This window comes from Gopherus evgoodei, chromosome 9 (genome assembly GCF_007399415.2).
Source record: "Gopherus evgoodei ecotype Sinaloan lineage chromosome 9, rGopEvg1_v1.p, whole genome shotgun sequence".
In the NCBI taxonomy this organism is placed as follows: domain Eukaryota; kingdom Metazoa; phylum Chordata; order Testudines; family Testudinidae; genus Gopherus; species Gopherus evgoodei.
In genome coordinates, this window is record NC_044330.1 from 52,477,354 (window position 1) to 52,495,526 (window position 18,173).

General features: G+C 47.5%; 1 protein-coding gene across 1 annotated transcript in view; it reads left to right on the top strand.

The window, feature by feature from the left end:
* The window catches only part of TSPEAR (thrombospondin type laminin G domain and EAR repeats), a 68,752-nt gene that overhangs the window by 22,317 nt on the left and 28,262 nt on the right, over nucleotides 1–18,173 (top strand). Inside the window, exons 5-7 of the mRNA XM_030575807.1 lie at nucleotides 1,041–1,197; nucleotides 4,546–4,677; nucleotides 13,362–13,594. Of these exons, the coding sequence (XP_030431667.1) occupies nucleotides 1,041–1,197; nucleotides 4,546–4,677; nucleotides 13,362–13,594 (522 nt within the window). The remainder of the gene's footprint in view (nucleotides 1–1,040; nucleotides 1,198–4,545; nucleotides 4,678–13,361; nucleotides 13,595–18,173) is intronic.

Consider the following 18,173-nt stretch of genomic DNA (forward strand, 5'->3'; position numbering starts at 1 on the left):
GACCAGTGCAGAGAGTTGGGGAAGTAATTTGTTGTTGAGACATGCCAGCAGTAAATTACCATCCTCTGTGAGCAAAGGGAGGGGCCTGAGCTCATACGGTGGTGCAGCAAGGACATAATCCTTCTTCTGTGTGCCATGGTCAGGCCTGTATTTCAAGCTGCTTTTACTTTGCCAAGCCATTGGCAATAACACCAGGTTAACTTGTGTGTTTTCTAGAGAAGTGGGCATGGTGAATATCCAGAGTGACCTCGACAAATTGGAGGATTGGGCCAAAAGAAATCTGATGAGGTTCAACAAGGACAAGTCCTGCATTTAGAATATCAGGGTTAGAAGGGACCTCAGGAGATCATCTAGTCCACTCCCCTGCTCAAAGCAGGACCAATCCCCAGACAGATTTTTTCCCCAGTTCCCTAGATGGCCCCCTTAAGGATTGAACTCATAACTCTGGGTTTAGCAGGCCAATGCTCAAACCACTGAGCTATCCCTCCCTCTCTCAGGAAGGAAGAATCCCATGCACTACTACAGACTAGGGACCGAATGGCTAGGCAGCAATTCTGCAGAAAATGACCTGGGGATTACTGTGGACGAGAAGCTTGATATGAGTCAGCAGTGTGCCCTCATTGCCAAGAAGGCCAACGGCATGTTGGGCTGTATTAGTAGGAGCATTGCCAGCAGATCAAGGGAAGTGATTATTCCCCTCTTTCAGTACTGATGAGGCCACACATGGAGTATTGTGTCTCGTTTTGGTCCCCCCACTACAGAAGGGATTTGGATTTTGTAAAGGCAAGGGGACAGTTGCCTGTGGTCATTCTTGGTCCCTAATTTGGCAGCGATGTGATGATGGCTCTAGAACTGCTGTGGATGGACATCTTGGAAAGCTAAGCTGGTATCATTAAACTCTGACCCTTGTTCATGAATCACACCCACTTGGACTGCAGGAGTTTAAGGAAAATTCAAACCACAGACCATCACCTATCATTCACCATGACCTGCAGTCTTGATGGATTTGATCTCCCTAGTTTTTCTTCCTCTCTTTTCAGGGCTTGTTAAGACAGCTAGTCCTGTTGCCAGGATCTGATGCTACCTCAAGGATGTGCACTAACATGAACTTTAAGCTAGCAGTGCTCTCCATCCCCCCAGGACTGCAGGATCTCCCAGTGAAGCCAGCGAGCAATGAGGTGTTGAAATACCCTTACGGTCAGTAACATGCTACTGATAGTTCACGAGGTGCTTCACCATCGTGCATTAGCAGAACATTAGAGCAGAAGCTTATTACTGCTTTCTAACTGCTCGTAGCCTGATGCTAGTCTGATGGGAAAGCCAACCATAGTGAGCAGGCTGCATAGCAAGAAGGCAAGAGCTGCAAGGTGTTTCGCATCTCAGGGGAAGGAATTTTTGTCTTCCATTGATTTTATCCTATTGTTTTTCTTGGAAACTTGCAGAATCAGTCATGGAACAGAGCAATCTTGAGGGTATTTCCTATTACGTACCTGTGCCACGCTTGGAAGGAATATCTGTAGCTCATCTCCTTTCCCAGAACAACACTTACATTATCTTGCATATTGCTGTTAACTATTTACCTAAGCAATTTCCTGGCAGTACAGTATAGGAAGAATCTTATCTCAAAACAGTAGCATATTTAGAAGAAGGATAGTACAGTGACTAAGGTGAGGGGCCTGGGCAGCAGAAGATCCAGGTTCTTGTTCTGCTATGAGCTTCCTGGATGACTTTAGGGAGGGCATCTCTCTGAAAAGTGAATGGTGTGTTGATCAAAGGTTTTGAGAGAGACGAAGGTTAAAAATGAAAGTTTTTCCCCCTTCTGAAGGTTTTGTTTGGCTTGTCATAACTCCAAAATGGCTTGCCCCAGAAATGACTGATTTGGTCTAATCTATTGGTCTGGGTAAGAGTTGATACTATAGAATAGTCTTAGGATGGGGCATATGGAGAGGAGGCCCAGCAGGATGATGCAGGGAAGAGAGCTGGCCCATACAGCAGTCCAGAGACCCACTCCTGAAATAAATCCAGCATTCAGTCTTCATTAGACTTTAGCACAAAGAGCTCATTAAGTAGCATGGAGACAGTTCAGGCCATTCATATCCATTGTGCCGAGCTGTCTGCAGGCTCAGGCAGACAGCACTATTGTGTTTTGCATTCTGTTCCTGTGTGGAAGGGGTTTGTCAGTACCATAATAGCTACCACCGTAATTTTTTTTTTTTAACATGAAAGCTTAGGCTAGCGTCCAGTTCTGGCAAGGGGTGGATTGTGTGGCAAATTCTGCAGAGCCCTGTCAATAAGGAAGCAGGTTTTATCCCTTGGAAATAGCAAGAGAAGCTGCATTTCTGAGTCTGATCTTTGTGGTACATGTCAGTTTGCAAAGGCAACTTCTGAGAATTGCTAGGGAGCAAGGCGCAGCCCTCAGAATCGCAGATCAGCTAGTGAGAGCTGTCCTGGGGATATAATGCCTCTAATGTACATTAATATTCTCATAAGAGCACTGCTGTGCGGAGCTCTGTGGAAACAGGTCTGGGCTGGTCTCTCTTGCTCAGAAAACAGCCCAGCGTTACTCTCTATGCAGTTATTCTAAGCACTGCTGTGGTTCTATTTCTCCGTCAGGCTAATTACTATCATTCTAAGCATAGCGCAGCTTCTTCCAGGGCTTGTAGCATGCGGAAGGATGGTGGGGTCTGGGCTCGTTGTGTCCTCGAAGGGAATAGAGCGGGGAGCTCACTCTGGAATTCTGGGATGAATCCATTAGTAAGTCTCCATGCCTGATTCTCCTCTGGCTCACGCCAGTGTGATTCCTCGGATGTCAGTGAGTTACTCTTGATTTGCACCAGTGTAAAAGTGAGGAGAATCAGGCCCCAGTTTCGGGAGTCGCTAGAGAGCAAAGGAGAGCCGGGCATTGAGAGCAGAGGGATCTGACAGTGCTCTCTGTGGCCCGCAGGGTGGTTGTGGCAGTGGGTGATGTGAGCCAGAAGGAGGAGAGAAAGAGAGAGCAGTTCCACCCCACCAGCCCAAATCGGAGTTAGGTGACACTGGGCTCTGGAGAGTTCTGCAGTAAGCGGCTCAGAGAAACTGAAGTAGCAGCTGAATTGAGAACAGCTCCCGTTTCCCTGGCAGACTCTCCATCTCAGCTGCTTTCATGGGGAAATGGGGAAACTCAGCAGAGAGAGGGGGTGTTATGTTTCCCCACCCACACTCAGGCTGAGGCTGGGGCTGGAGCTGGAAAAAGCTAGCTGAGATCATAGAGACTAGGCAGACAGGTGTGTAGCGAGTGTTTGCCTCCTGCCCCCAACCCCCCACGCAGAAGACACCAGCTGGGGTATGCTGGGGGCAGAGCATTTCCCTCTGTGTGGGCGGGTGGGGGCTGTCAAAGAAGGAGCTGAGGCTGTCAGGCCAGAGCCTGGCACAGCCATCTGCACTGGCAGAGAAAGGCCTAGAGACAGACTCTGAGCCCAGTTTGTAAGGTCTCAAGCAGTCCTCAGAGAGAGACGCCGTCCTCTCCCCCCCACCCCATGGCATTTTGAGAGGGTTGGCTGGGATAGTAGAACATCCCCCTCTCCCCCTGCAGCGTCTGGGCTCAAGTGTTTAATTCCAGTTTGTATTTATGCTCCAGTCTCCCTAGGGTACGGCTTGGAGTGTGATCCTGGCTCTAGGAGACATACACGTGCTAGCCCTGATCAGTCTAGCATGCTAAAAATAGAGACTAGCCATGGTGGCGTGAGCAGTGCGATAGGTTAGTGCCTTGAGTGCATACATGCCCTAGACTGTAGGCCCATACTCGGGACAGCTAGCTCTTCCTGCTGCCCACACTGCTGTGGCTATCCTCTATTTTTAGTGCTCCATCTCAGCTAGCACAGGCATGTCCCCTCCAGCTGGGGATCACACCCCCAGCTCCAAGTGTAGACGTCCCCTAGGACTGACTTGGATATGCTGCTTGTCCCCGTAACAGATACTAGGGGGAGAGCTCAGAGTAAAGGGAGAAAATTAAAAAAAGAAACGTTTTTCCACTTTAAAAACATATGGAAATGAGGCAATGCATAGTGATCGATATGCAAATTAAGCTCTTGTACATTTGTATGATATCTCCAAATTTCTGGACCTGGGGCCTTAACAGATATGGAATCGATTAGGCCCTTGGAGCTCTGCAGCATATCTGCTGAGTCTGGCTTTGTCTTGGAATAGTGCCCTTGCTATTGCTCCTGCAAAGTGGACATGCAGTCTCTTGCTCGTGAGTGAAGGCCCCATTCAGCACAACGCTAAAGCACGTGCTGACATTAAGCACAGCCGTACTCTAATTGACATGAGTGGGTTACACTGACGTACTTAAAGTTAATTGTGTGCCTAGGCGCTTTGTGGGGTGTGGGTCCTAAGCCACGTAACCCACTGTGATCCATAGGAGTCTCTATCCAATCCAGGCCACCCTATGCTATACACTCAGGCAGGACAGCGTGCGCAGTGGGTCTCCATTTTTAATGGTCCGATTTAATCTTTCATTGTATCGAGGGCATTAAAGGGATCTCTTTGCTTTTGTTTTGTGTTCAGAGACTGACATGAAAGTGACTCTGGGATCCCAACCTCCCTGCACGAAGAATGAAAAGGCCCAGTTCTGGTTTAATGCTTCTCGGAAAGGCCTGTATCTATGTGATGGGAGTGCATGGGTCACCATGCTAGAAGGTAAGGGATCTGTGACTGGTGGATAGCTCTGCTGTTATGGCTCATTTTGTTGCTCCTAGTGGTAGAGATTTAGATTGCGAGCTCCATGGAGCTTAGACTCAGTCTCCTCATCTGGGAGCACCTGTGACTGCTCTCACACTCCTCTGGACACACCTTATGAAATTAAGATAAATGTTATTGAATTAAGTTTAATACCTTGGGATCTATTGTATTAAAAATGCAAGTGTAGATGTGTTATTGTGGAGCTTCTACAGGAGACTGACCTGTGCAATCTCTGGGATGGATTAGGAACTTTCGAGGACATTTAGGGGACCAGAAGTGTGAAGTGGAGCTCCTAGGAAATACGTGAGGTGAGGGCGTTGCAACCCCCCACCTACACACTCAGTCTTTGAAGCTTTGTCCTGAGGGGGGCACCTGTTGTCTGTTGATCACCTGTTACATGCAGGCAGTTCAGAGACACAATCTGGATTCTCCAGGAACCAACAGACACAGAAAGGATTTCACAGAAAGATGACTCAGGGCCTTCTCCCTGATCCAGCAAACCAGAGGGCCCCAATCTTTAGTGTTGGAAAGATTTGACCATCTGAGGCCTGATAAGACTTGGTGCTGGTTCTGAGCTGAGGCTTCTAACCATAGAAAAGACTGCTTTGTGGGGTGTGAAAGAACTCCTGCTATGGTGGAGTTGGAGTGACCTCTGGTAAGTTTGTCTGCATGCACTTATTGTTTTTAATATGTTTCCTCTGGAGTGCTCTTACCCAAAGAATAAATGTGCTTGCTTAAGAAGAGCTGTGCAGTAGTTTAATTGTGATCAGCAAACACTATTAATCCCTGGAAAGAAAGCAAGCAGGTGTGCTTAGACAGATTGTCTTTTCCTGGGAATAATACTGGAATAATTGCTGGGAACTGTTCAGCCTGAAGACACCCTGTTCAGGAAAAAAAGAGACACAGGTCTCCACCCAAGAGAGGTGATGGCTGGGAAGCTGGGGGCTCTTGCTGTACTGCTGAGGGGAAACACAGGTGCAGTTGCCCTGAACCATGACAGCACCTAACATATATTTGGTGCTATATGAATAATAATGATTATCAAAAGGTGTAAGTATGGCAAGATGAGGTGTTTTCTCTCTTTGTCTCTTGTGCGGGGTTGTTCTTTGCTAGTGGGTGTGTGAGATCTCAGCAGAGGTACAGAAAGATCTTTTCACTGCTCTACTGCCCTCATTTTTCATTGTATGTGTGATGGGTTCTGTCACAGAGACTCCCCATGAGACTGTCACTCTATGAGCTGGGATACCACTGAGAACAACCCTCCTACAAGAACAGGCGCCTCTCCACTTCTGTCTTGCTGAGTTAGACACTCCAGCACAGACCCAGAGGTTGGACCATGCCTCTTTGCAGTTCACTGAAACTGAGATTCACTCAGCCCAGGACCGTCTCTGTTAACGGGGACTTTCCCAGTGCCCAGTGTTCAGCCTTTCTGGGAGCCTGTACCCCAGATAAACCTGTTTTACTCTGTATAAAGCTTACACAGGGTAAATTCATAAATTGTCTGCCCTCTATAATACTGATAGAGAGAGATGCACAGCTGTCTGCTCCCCCAGGTATTAATCACTTACTCTGGGTTTATTAATAAACATGTGATTTTATTAAATATAAAGTGTAGGATTTAAACTGTTTCAAGTAATAATAGACAGAACATAGTAAGTCACTAAGCAAAATAAAGCAAAAACACGCAAGTCTAAGCCTAATACATTGAGAAACTTATACAGGTAACATCTCACCCTCAGATGTTCCAATAAGCTTCTTTCACAGACTAGACTCCTTCCTAGTCTGGGCCAAATCCTTTTCCCTGGTACAGTCCTTGTTAGTTCCAGCAGACATCTCAGGTGGTAAGCAGGGAATTTTTTCATAGCTTTGGCTCAAAGTGGGAATCTTTTGTCTGTGCTTGGCTCCACCCTCACCTCATTAATGGAAAAGTACAAGGATTAAGATGAATTCCACTATTATGTGACGTGGCCACATGCCAGTGTAAGACCCCTAGTCTCCATTCTTCCTGGATTGGCCCACAAGTACACAGGAAGGCTTGCAGGTAAATAAACCGTTTACAACCAATTGTCCTAGTCAATGGGAGCCATCAAGATTCTAAACCACCATTAATAGCCCACTTTCGCATAATTACAATAGGACCTTAGAGTTATACTTCATATTTCTAGCTTCAGATACAAGAATGTTACATGCATGCAAATAGGAGGAATATAGTCAGTAGGTTATAACCTTTGTTTTGATAACTTACAAGAGACCTTTTGCATAAACATATTCCAGTTACATCATATTCACTCTCATAAGCATATTTCCATAAAACATATAGAGTGCAACGTCACAGTATGGATGTAGGTCCATCCTCTGGCACTGCTCCTCTGGTCCATCTCTAAATTGTCTGGATTTCCTGAAAGAAATAGCTAGTGAATTATCCCATTGCACCACCCAGCCTGTTTCCCCATTTATACAGACCTTTACTGGTGTTAGGTGATACCCCTCAAGTGTCTGCTCATTGAGTTGTTTTCTTCCCCTATTGCCATTCTGGATGGTGCTAATAATCCACCAATCTGGGTTACTCCTTTTTTGTTCTGATTAGAGCTGGTCAGAATTTTTCCATCCAAATGCGGGGTTTTGGGACAGAAAATGCAGTTTCAATTCCTGGGTGAAATTTTTCAGTTTTTCCTGATGGAAAATTAAAATAGATTATTTTGTTTCAGGATGGTTCAATGCAAATTGAAATATTTTAATTCACTGAACGGAAATGTTTCTTTCAAGTCTGTTCAACGTTACATTTCATCTCCCTATGGTGGCACACTGCTTCATGGGAGTTGCAGTTTGGATGCCTGATGTCCCCATTCTTCCCTAGTCTCCAGGTCTCTAGCTGGACTACATCTTCCATGATGCAACATGGTCTCCTCTTTGATTTAGCCCTTGTCTTCACTGCAGTTAACTCATGTTCTAATTTGAGTGTTGCCCTGAGTCCCATCTACAAACAAAACCGCTTTACTCAAGTCTGATGGTGATTTTAACTCCAGTTGTCTAGCCCGCCAGGGGTTAGTTGCCAACATTATCACTCTGTAGTATGGATACAAGCTAGTGCCACTCAAGTGCGGCTAGTCCTCCAGAGCCTTCGCACAATTCCCCCTGTTTGCCCAAAAAGGACAGACAAGTTCTCCACAATTTACTGGGAAAAGATTCATACAGTAACTGACCTTAGTGCAGTGCAAAGAACCACGGGATTGGTCCCCAGAAGTTTTAGCATTATACACAAGTGAATGCAGCACTAATGTGGACACAGAAGCTAGCATGTCATTTCATAGCATGGCTATGAGTTTCTCACTGAAGCTAAGCTAACTCAAGAGGAGTAACTTAAGTATAGATCATTTGAGTTAACTCTGCAGTGAGGACTGACCCTGAGTAGCATGGTGCATCATGGGAGTCACATGACTGCAGATATAGTCACAAGACATTTTGAAATTTCTGAATCAAAATTCTTCTGAACTTTTCATTCTGCAAAAAAGAAAAAGTTGAAATTGTGGCATTTCTCCCAGAATGGAAATTCTGATTTTTCACTCAGCTCTATGCCTGAATCTTCTCTTTAGAAGTCTATAGTCAGTCAGTTTGAGGTATAGAATTATAAGCTGGTTATGAGGTAAAAACCAGTACAGCTCTGTGGATGAGCTGCTAAGAAAGCTTTGTGCAAGCAGGAAACTGTCTGGAGTTTTGAACCATTCAGCTTTAAACTTTTTCATAATTTTTAAACTACTAAACGAGTTTCAAACCTGGTTTGTTCTCTAGATTGCACAGAGGCTTAAAAATCAAGCCAAGTTTTAAGAAATTATGTACTGTTATTTATTGTAAGTCAAGTCCGATCAGAAATCCCAATTTGCATTCTATTATATTTTATATTAATTGGTAAATAATATAGAATGATAAAAAGAGGGATCATGTTTTATGGCATAAACACAAGTTGTCAGAAATAAGGATGGGCTTTTATTCTTACTCTGTACTTCCTGACTTCTGATTTCTCAACCTTAGTGTTGCATCAGCACTAGTGTTTATTGGTTTGTGGTTTTCAAAAGAGATAAAATGATATGACAACTGGAATATTAAAAGACCAAAGGTCATGCTTTCACACCTATTCAGCATCTGGTTGAAAACTGCTTGACTGCTTGGTACTAGGAAAATTGATCTCTAGAACTGTACTGCATAGGACACCAGACTAGGGTTCAGAGCACCTGGTTTCTATTCCCAGCTCTGTTATGAAATGGCTTTGGGGAAGTCATTTCAATTTTGTGTACCCAGGGCTGATGGAGAGTGGGGAGCCAGTACAAATTACTGGGGGCTGACGGTCCGGAAGGGAGCCTTGGACCTGGCTTCCCTGGTTTTGTTGGCCCTGTTTAGCCGGTCCATCCTTGCTGGGGGGCCCGAAAATTTTTTTTTCACCAGGGCCCGAACCCGCTCTCGGTGGCCCCGTGTGTACCCACCTGTAAACTGGATGTGGATTTGACCCCATCACTGCAGCACAAAAGCACCTCTCAATATTTAGAAATGGCAGCAACATTTATCTACTTCCTGCCTTCCACTCCTGCAGGAGAACTAGCTCAACTAGCTGTTTGTGTGTCAGTGGGTCGGTTGTGTGTGAAGAACTTACTGAGTGAAGGCAAGTTCAATCATTGTAATGAGACTCACCTGCCTTTATAATGCACGTTGAGATCTAGGATTGAACAATGCTATGTATTAAGTATTAAACAGTTCTGTTATGAAAGAGGTCTTACACATAGCTGGGGTCTGCACAGTTCAGAGCTTTAAAGAGCAAGTGAAAAATAATGCTTGCAAAATGCTATGTACAAAGTATTATTAAAGAGGGTCAGTTGTAGGGGTGGGACTGGAACTTCAGCTGCAGACTCAAAACCTCCCTGTGCTTTCCTTTAAGCCATATGATTTCAGTGAAGTCTTATGGTTGGGGAGAAAGCAGCTTTTAACATTCCTTGCATGCATAGATGCTAAGTTTTCTTTTTTCCCCTTGGGGGTGTTCCCCTACACCCTGCCCCAAGGCCCCACCCCCGCTCCACCTCTCCTCCCCCCTGCTCTGCTTCCTCCCCGAGGCTCCTCCGTCCTCTCTGTCTCTTCTTGACCCTCGCCAACCCCTTCCCCAAGGCCCCGCCCACTTGCTGCTCTTCATCCTCCCCCAAGCACGTCCCCCAGCTGCTGAACAGCTGTGGCTGGTGGGTGCTGAGCATCCATGATTTTTTTTCTGTGTGTGCTCCAGCCTCTAGTCCAGAGGTTCTCATAACAAATTTTTTGGTGGCCTCAGAGTGCAACCACCAACTCTCAGTGGTGACTGCACTGATACTTTTTTCCTAAAATACTTAATTAACTTTAAGAAAAACAATTAAATATGCACAGATTTACATCCAAATCATTGTCATTTATAGTTGTAGGGTTTTTTGGCTGAGTCAATAACAAAAATAATGCTGCATCCCCCTCAGGACCTGCTCTAGGCTTTTGCCACCCAAAGCAAAAAAAAAAAAAAAAAAAAAAGGCATGACCAGAATGCCACCCCTGAAAATGTGCCGCCCCAAGCATGTGCTTGGTTTGCTGGTGCCTAGAGCCAGCCCTGATCCCCCTTCCCCTCTCCTTTCCCTGCCCCATGCACAGCTTAGTGGGCCCTGGGGCTTGTGGTGAACTGTGATATTTGTATATTTGCTAATATAACAGCCAGGGGCAGCTCTATGTTTTTTCGCCGCCCCAAGCACAGCAGTCAGGGTGTTTCTGCAGGAGGTCCACCCGTCATGCGGATTTGGCAGTGGTTCTGTGGGTGATCTCCCGGTCACATGCCTTCGGCGTACGCACTGCCGAAGATGCGAGACTGGCGGACATCATGCAGAAACGTCACCGAAGACTCCCTGACTGCTGTCCTCACGATGACCGGCACGCCGCCTAGCCCCCTGACTTGCCGCCCCAGGCACATGCTTGCTGCGCTGATGCTTGGAGCCGTCCCAATCACAGCACACTTAGTACTGCCCACTGCCATGCAGCCAGAGCTATGGGCCAGCACCCAGGACTAGTGCCTGCTACCGCATGGCCAGAGCTCAGAGCTGGGTGCTGGAGCTAGGAGTTAGCACCCGCCGTTGAGTGGCTGGAGCTAGCGCTCGCTGCTGTGTGGCCAGGGCCAGGAGTCGGCACCTGGGACCAACTCCCGCCACAACGTGGCTGGAGCCCAGAAACAGAGCTGTGCCTTGGTGCCTGCTGCCGTGCAGCTGGGGCAAGGGATCAGCACCAGTGGCTGGGGCCACGTGGCTGGAGTCTGGTGCCTGCCACCGCATGGCGGAACTGGGGGCCAGAGGCAGACTGAAGCTCTGCTGCCAGAGCCAGGGGTTGGCACCCAAAGCCCTATGATTGGAGCCCGCTGCCGTGCAGCTGCAGGTTGGCACCTGTGGCCAGTGCCTGACACTGCACGGTTGGAGCCCGGGACTGGAGCCGAGAGCCAACGCCTGTTGCCACACAGCTGGAACCAGGGGCCACAGGCTGAAACCTTGGAGCTGGAGGTCATGGCTGTGTGGCAAGAGCCGGGGGTGTGTGGGGTCATTACCCCCTGCCCTGCAGTCAGAGCCTGGGACTGCACAGCCAGATTCCTGAAGTCTCACTGCTAGAGCCTGCAGCCCAACCCCCCTCCCCCAAGGTGGGTCAAGAACTCACCTTGCTCCTGCAGTGTTGTGCCCCACTTCTCTCCAGAGGTGGCGCAGGACGGTGGAGGGGCCAATGCTTTGCCCTCCTCATCCCCCCCGGAGGCTGTCACTGGTGCATGAAAAGCCCCTGGCAGCCACATGAGGCCACAGTGGCTGCATTTGAGAAATGTTGCTAAAGTCGGTGCCTATGCTTGCATGTTTTGAATTCTCTTGGTGAAGGAGGAATTTCAGTGGGTAGTTAAATAGCTGTGTGTGCATGCATACTACATCCATGTTTGAAATGTCTGTGTAAAAGCTAATGACAGAGAAGCTGGGTGAGGTTATATCTTTTATTGGACCAACTTCTGTTGGTGAGAGAGACAAGCTTTCAAGTTATACAGAGCTCTTCTTCAGCTCTGGGAAAGGAACTCGGAGTGTCACAGCTACATACAAGCGTGGAACAGAGAAGGAGTTAACACATGTTGCAAGAGATCATGCAAGGTGAAGTGGGTAGTTAACATCTCTACAGGCCTAGGACAAAAGAGGATTACTGGATTACTGGGTTACCACCCTGTAGTCTAAAAGCTCTTTTCTACTGTGCATGGGCTATGGAATATTTTCAAATCTTCATAACTTCTCCATCTTATCTTTCAGTTTTTGCAGGTGCCTAAACCAATCACTTCCTTCTCCTTGTGGATGTGCTTTTAGGTTGATTATTATTTATGTGTATTGCAGTAGCACCCAAGACCCTAACCAAGATCAGGCCCCATTTTGCTAGGTGCTATACATAGTGTAAGAGACACTCCCTGCCTAAAATTCACAGATTACAAGGATAGAAAGAACCATTGTGATAGTCTCATCTCCTGTATAGCACAGGCCAGGGAACTCCTCCAAATAATCTCTAGGGCAGATCCTTTAGAAAAACATCCAGTCTTGATTTAAAAATTGTCAGTGATGGAGAATCCACCGTGGCCCTCAGTAAATTGTTCCAGTGGTTAATTACTCTCACTCTTAAAAATTAACATCTTATTTCCAGTCTGAATTTTTCTCGCTTCAACTTCCACCCATTGAGCGTGTTAGACCTTTCTCCACTAGACTTAAGAGTCCATTATTCGATATTTGTTCCCTGTATAGATACTTACAGACTGTGATCATGTTAGCCCTTAACCTTCTCTTTGTTAAGCTAGATAAATTGAGCTCCGTGAGTCTGTCACTCTACGGCAGGTTTTCTACTCCTTTAATCATTCTTGTGGCTCTTCTCTGAACCCCTCTTCAATTTATCAGCATCTTTCTTGAATGGGGGACATCAGAACTGGACACTGCCTTGAGGAGTTACAATCTAGATAAATGAGAGAGAGGAGGGTAAGGGAAAGGAGTATAACATACAAGCAGAGAGAACAATCTGATGGTGACGTGTTTGTGGCATGATAGTACCACAATTATTTTTTTTTTGCTAGGCTCAGCTCTGGCTGGCTGAGTTTCTGGCTGTCTCCTCCCAGTAGTTTTCCCACCTATGGCTGATAGGAAGGTGGGGTTCTGGTGTCCGCGAAAGGGGAATCCTTTGCACAGTTCTGGGTTTGGGGTGCTGAGGAGAGGGTTTAATTCCAGCTGATCTCAGCTCTCCCCTAAAGTGTATGGCTGTACCTGCTTTTCTCCCTTCCAGGTGGTTCCTTCCGATGGTCTCAATGAGATTCATAGTTCAGTGCCCCTTCCCCACCCTTTTTTAAACTAAAAACACGGGGGGGGGGTGTTTGTTTTTTTACCCTCTCATAATGGGAAACTCTGCTGGTAAAGCCCAATAGTAAATTAACTTGCCCTTTGATTTTTCAAGTCCTTCAGCACAGGGCTTTTAATTTGGTTACTCAGTGCCATGCATACGAAATAATAAAAAATATAGCCCTCCATTGAACTTTGGAACACAGTTGAATTAAGGATGCATCTATTTTTCATTTCCATTCTTTTCTTTTTGTTATTTCCTAGTCAAAGAGAGGCTGGACTATGTAGAAGAATATCAGAACTTGATGACCAACTCTGAAACCATGGGCATCGAGATCTTCGGCATTCCAAAGGTGGGGTTTTTTGCAGCCACAGCCAATCGGTATACTCCACCTGGGTCAGCTATCTACAAATGGACTGATGGGAAATTCCAGTCTTACCAAAACATCCCCACCAACCAAGCTCAGTCCTGGTGCTATTTCACCATAGGAAAAAAGGTAATTCCGCTTTTAGGGTTCCTTTGGTGCTGTGTCAAATTGCAAACGCTAGATGACAGCTTCTTCTCCGAAGGGCTGACCCAAATTTGGGTCTTGAAAGAGTTAATGTTTTAGGGCCAGGTCCTTAGCTGGTGTAAACTGGTGTAGCTCCATTAATTTCAATAGAGTTGTGCTGGTATAATGGGGTTGTTCCCATGTCTTTGGCTAATCTTCAACTGTACATAGATGATGGGGAAGGGAATGTCACTTTTCTTTGTTTTATATTGTACAAAGCAGCAAAAATCTGTGCTAAGCTGATATCAATTACTGACACTCCATAGGAAATAGGTACTTGTTTGTCTCTCCATCGTATTCAAAGCTCATCAGTCAGTCCTTCTTAAATTACCATTCTCAATGGGATGTAGGTCTGTATGAAGCCTTCAAGCCCATGATTTTGTTCTCGAGACTCTCTAAAACAACAATTTGTTGCGGCTGATTTTGGGTGGACTCTGTCTGCTCTCAGCTCAGACATTAATAGGTTTCTATTAAAATCATATTTGTGAATGTCGCAATGTCCTGTTCCCATGTGGGTCATGTATCCAGCAGAATTGTCCCGTGGATGGATTTTAATAAGTCTAATGGGTATGACTGTCACAGTCTAATAACTGGCTTTCCTGAGAACTGGGCTGTGTGACACATGCCCCCTTTGATTCCACAAAACTATGTAAAGTCCCCACTATCTAGAAAAGTACAATCGGTTTCCAAACCTGGGCAGAGATCCATGTCTGTAACATGAACCTTCTAGAATCTTAGCCAGGACATGCTTCCATTTACTAGATCTGGAGCCAGATTCTCTTCTCCGTTGCACTAGTTTTATGCTGTTGTGACTCCATGGATTGTCCAGTCTGTTTCCAGCATAAAAGTGGTGGATGATGGAGTAGAGAATCAGTACCTTGTACATTGCTTCTGCTGTAGTTTACTTTCTCTTTTCTGATGTGCTCGTAAATGGAATCACACCTTATGTTATGTGTGTGGCTGCCATGGTTCAGGGCCAGCTGTCCCCGTGGCCCAGATTATGTCTCCCCTAGTGCACCCAACTCCTGGTTTCAGACCTCATGCCGTCACCTGCCCTGTGTGGAATCCAATGGTTGTCCTAGTCTTAGAGTGGGCTGTGGGCTGTAGTGCCCAGTGACTGCTTAGCAGTCCCAGTGGGCTCAGTGGCTGACCAGTGGATAGCACAGGACCTGACCAAACAGCCTTCTTAAAACAGATTGTTTCCTCTTAGCAGCAGGGACACTACACGAGAGAGAGGATTTTAAATGGTAAAGACCTTTACACCAGTCGGTTGACCTGGCCCTTAGGAGGGACCAGCTGCTACAGACCCATCCCACAAGGCCTGTCTCTGTGTCAGTCTGTTTCTCCACAAATAGGCTCTGACAACTGCCTCCTCAGCAGTCACTTTGATCTGTTTCAGTCCTTTCAACCCAGCTGTGCCAACCTGGGAAAACAGCTGTGTAACCTAGCTCACTAGTGCAGGCCCCTTGCAAGGGTTTACCTGGAGGTTTCTTATCTATTTGTGTTCCCTTCCTGCCACCTCTGCTATTCAATATAGTCCTAAAGTCAGGGAAATAGGGACTTACCAGTATGAGGCTGGGCTGGGGCCAGCTCTGGCCCCCAGAAGGAAAGGGGTCTCGGGCGGAAGGAGCAGGGATGGGGGAGTCAGAGCTACCCCAGGACTCTGGCAGGCTCCGGCAGCTATTTAAAGGGCCCAGGGCAGTAGAGGCAGGGGAGCTCCGGGCCCTTTAAATAGCCCCTGGAGCCCCGCCGCTACTCCAGGGCTCTGGAGACTATTTAAAGGGCCCACGACTCCTCTGCTTCTACTGCCTCCGCCCTTTAAATAGCCCCTGGAGCCTTGGGGTAGTGGCAGTGGGGCTCCAGGGGCTATTTAAAGGGCCCAGGGCAGTAGAGGTAGCAGGAGTCGCCCCCCTTTAAATAACCCCTGAAGCCCACAGCTACTCCAGGGCTCCAGCATCAGGGCTCTGAAGGCAATTTAAAGGGCCCGGGGCTCCAGCCGCTGCTGGGAGCCCTGGGCTCTTTAAATTGCCACCCGGGGAAGCTGGGCCGCCCCGGTACGGTGTACTGGCTCTTGCCAGTACAGAGTACCAGGGCGTACCAGCGTACTTTCACCTCTGCCTAAAGTACACATTGCCCATGACCTGGTCACATACAAACTTCGTGTATTAGTACAGATCAGTAGTAGCATTATTCTTATGTTATTACATCTCAGCCCCACCTCCGTCACACTGACCTCTTGCTCTGCACATTGCTAACACCTTGCTTCTGGCCTCATGGGAGCTTTCTGTGCAGGCTGCATGCATATGTTACATGCTCAGCCATCCGCACGTGCTGTCTGTTGGGGATGGGCAAAGAGGCTCACATTTGGATTTAGACGATGTTTGGATCTGAACGTTCTGACATTTGGATGATGATCATGAATATTTGGATTCAGGAAAATGTATGTTGATCTGGGGAGAGAGGCGTTGGGAGAAGAGTGGCAGCACTTTCCTAGCAGATTGAGAGAGCAGGAGAACCACATCGGAAATTTACCAGCACCAATGCCCACCATAACAGCTGGGCCTCAGGTTTCAGAGACCACAGACTCAGCCAGGGAGGCATCCACCTGGGAATGTTAGCAGGGCTGTTCTTGGCTGAGAGCTGGCAGCTCTGTGCAGGTGATGCTGTGGTGGATGTTCGTTCTCTTGCTCACTTTGTGCTTCCTGTCTGAAGGGGCAGATTTCCAGCACTGCTCAGCCACACGATCTTCAAAAGTTCTCAGCAGCTCCTGTGGCTCTCCCTGGAGCCTGCTGGGGGCCAAACTTTTTTGAAAATGTGGCCCCAGTTGGGAGTGCAGAGACCTTGAAAATTTGGTCCTGGACTCTTTTGCAAAGCTGACCCTTCGAATCCTGCTGTTGGGAATGTGTTACTCAGGTGGTTGCTCTCTGGCTTCTGCTCTGGTGCCTGCAGGCAGAGATAGGGAGCTGGGCCCGCAGCTTGTGAAAGAGCCAGCCAGCTGTCTGCAAACACTTGAGAAATGTCTTTTCACACTCATGAACATAATGTGCTATGATTGAAACACATGTTGAAAACAACCCCCCCCCAAACTATACACGTGCACTGCTTATGACCTCCCCAACCTCTGTACATCTCCTCTGACCATGCACAAATCCTCCCAGTCCAACCCCCCCAACAATCACAACTCAGCTCCTTGTGCAGCTGAAGAGTAGAACTCTGCAGATCCAGAATTCATCATCCCATGGTGAGGATGGCAGTAATGGTGGCCTGCCTGTGCCTCCCTCTCCTCCTTCTCTTCTCTGCCACTCTCATTCCATTGTAAACAGGTATTGCAGCAGCACCTGTATCATGATCTTACGCCTGTCCAATTTCTCATGTGGCAAGGGAAAGAACTGGCCCCTTTTTCTTTAGGGTCCTGGATGTACTCTTCAGTTAATTCTGGATACCCTGGATGTCTCAGTTGTGGAAGCCTTAATGATAGGAATAATAAAATAGATAGTTGATCTAGCTGTCCAGAAAATGTAATAGCATCTTACTGGAAGAAAAGTTGGGATAGGTTCTTAAAATGTCCTTTTAAAAATTACGAAGATATTCACTTCTGCTGTATTTCTGGGGCCCTTCCTAGAGAAAACCTATATTTCTACTGGCCATGTCAAGTACAGTCAGGTCCAGCTCTACCTTTTTGGCCGCCCCAAGCAAACAAAAAGAGCACTGTCCTACCGTAACGCCCTACCGTAACACCCTCCCGTGCGACCACCACCGAATCCCCCCCAGCACCGCATCGCCTAAAGCCCTGCCCCCCCCCGAGTGCCACACTGCCCAGAGCACCCCTCCAGCACCACCCAAACCCCTTCCCCCGAAGCACTGTGCCGCCCGAAGCCCTGCCCCCTCAGTGCTGCGCCACCCCACCCCCCGAGCTCCACGCAAGCCCCCGCCCCCAGAGCACCGCAACGCCGAAGCCCCCTCAACACCACCCAAACCCCCGTCCCCGCGAGCACCGCACCACCCAAGCCACCACACCCCCGAGCGCCACCCAAACCCCTGCCCCCAACCCCCCGCCCCCCAAAGTGCCGCGCTGCCGAACCAAATACAAACAAAAAAAAAACCCCTCCAGCGCTGCCCCACCAAAACAAAAAACAAAAAAAAACCCCTAAGTGCCGCCCCACCCCAAGCACGTGCTTGGTCAGCTGGTGCCTGGAGCCAGCCCTGTGTACAGTGTATCAACCTTCCGAAAGGAGATCCAAACAGTCAAATATAAGTTACAGGAGGAAGTCGATGAAGAGTCCTTTAGGTTGCTGCTGAAAGCACGTCTTGAGCTGATGCAAGCTTTTCTGTTGCCAGCAGCTCATCCAGTTTTGCACGTGGGTTGCTAGAAGCTTTAACCTGCATAGAAGACACAGTGATCTCATTTTTCTTAAAGTGAACGTGCATTGAAAGGCATCTGGTGTCATCACTTGTCAAGGAATATGTATTGTTGCTTTTGGGATATGGTCTTGTTGATCAGCTGGAGAGGGGTCAGAGAAGAGCC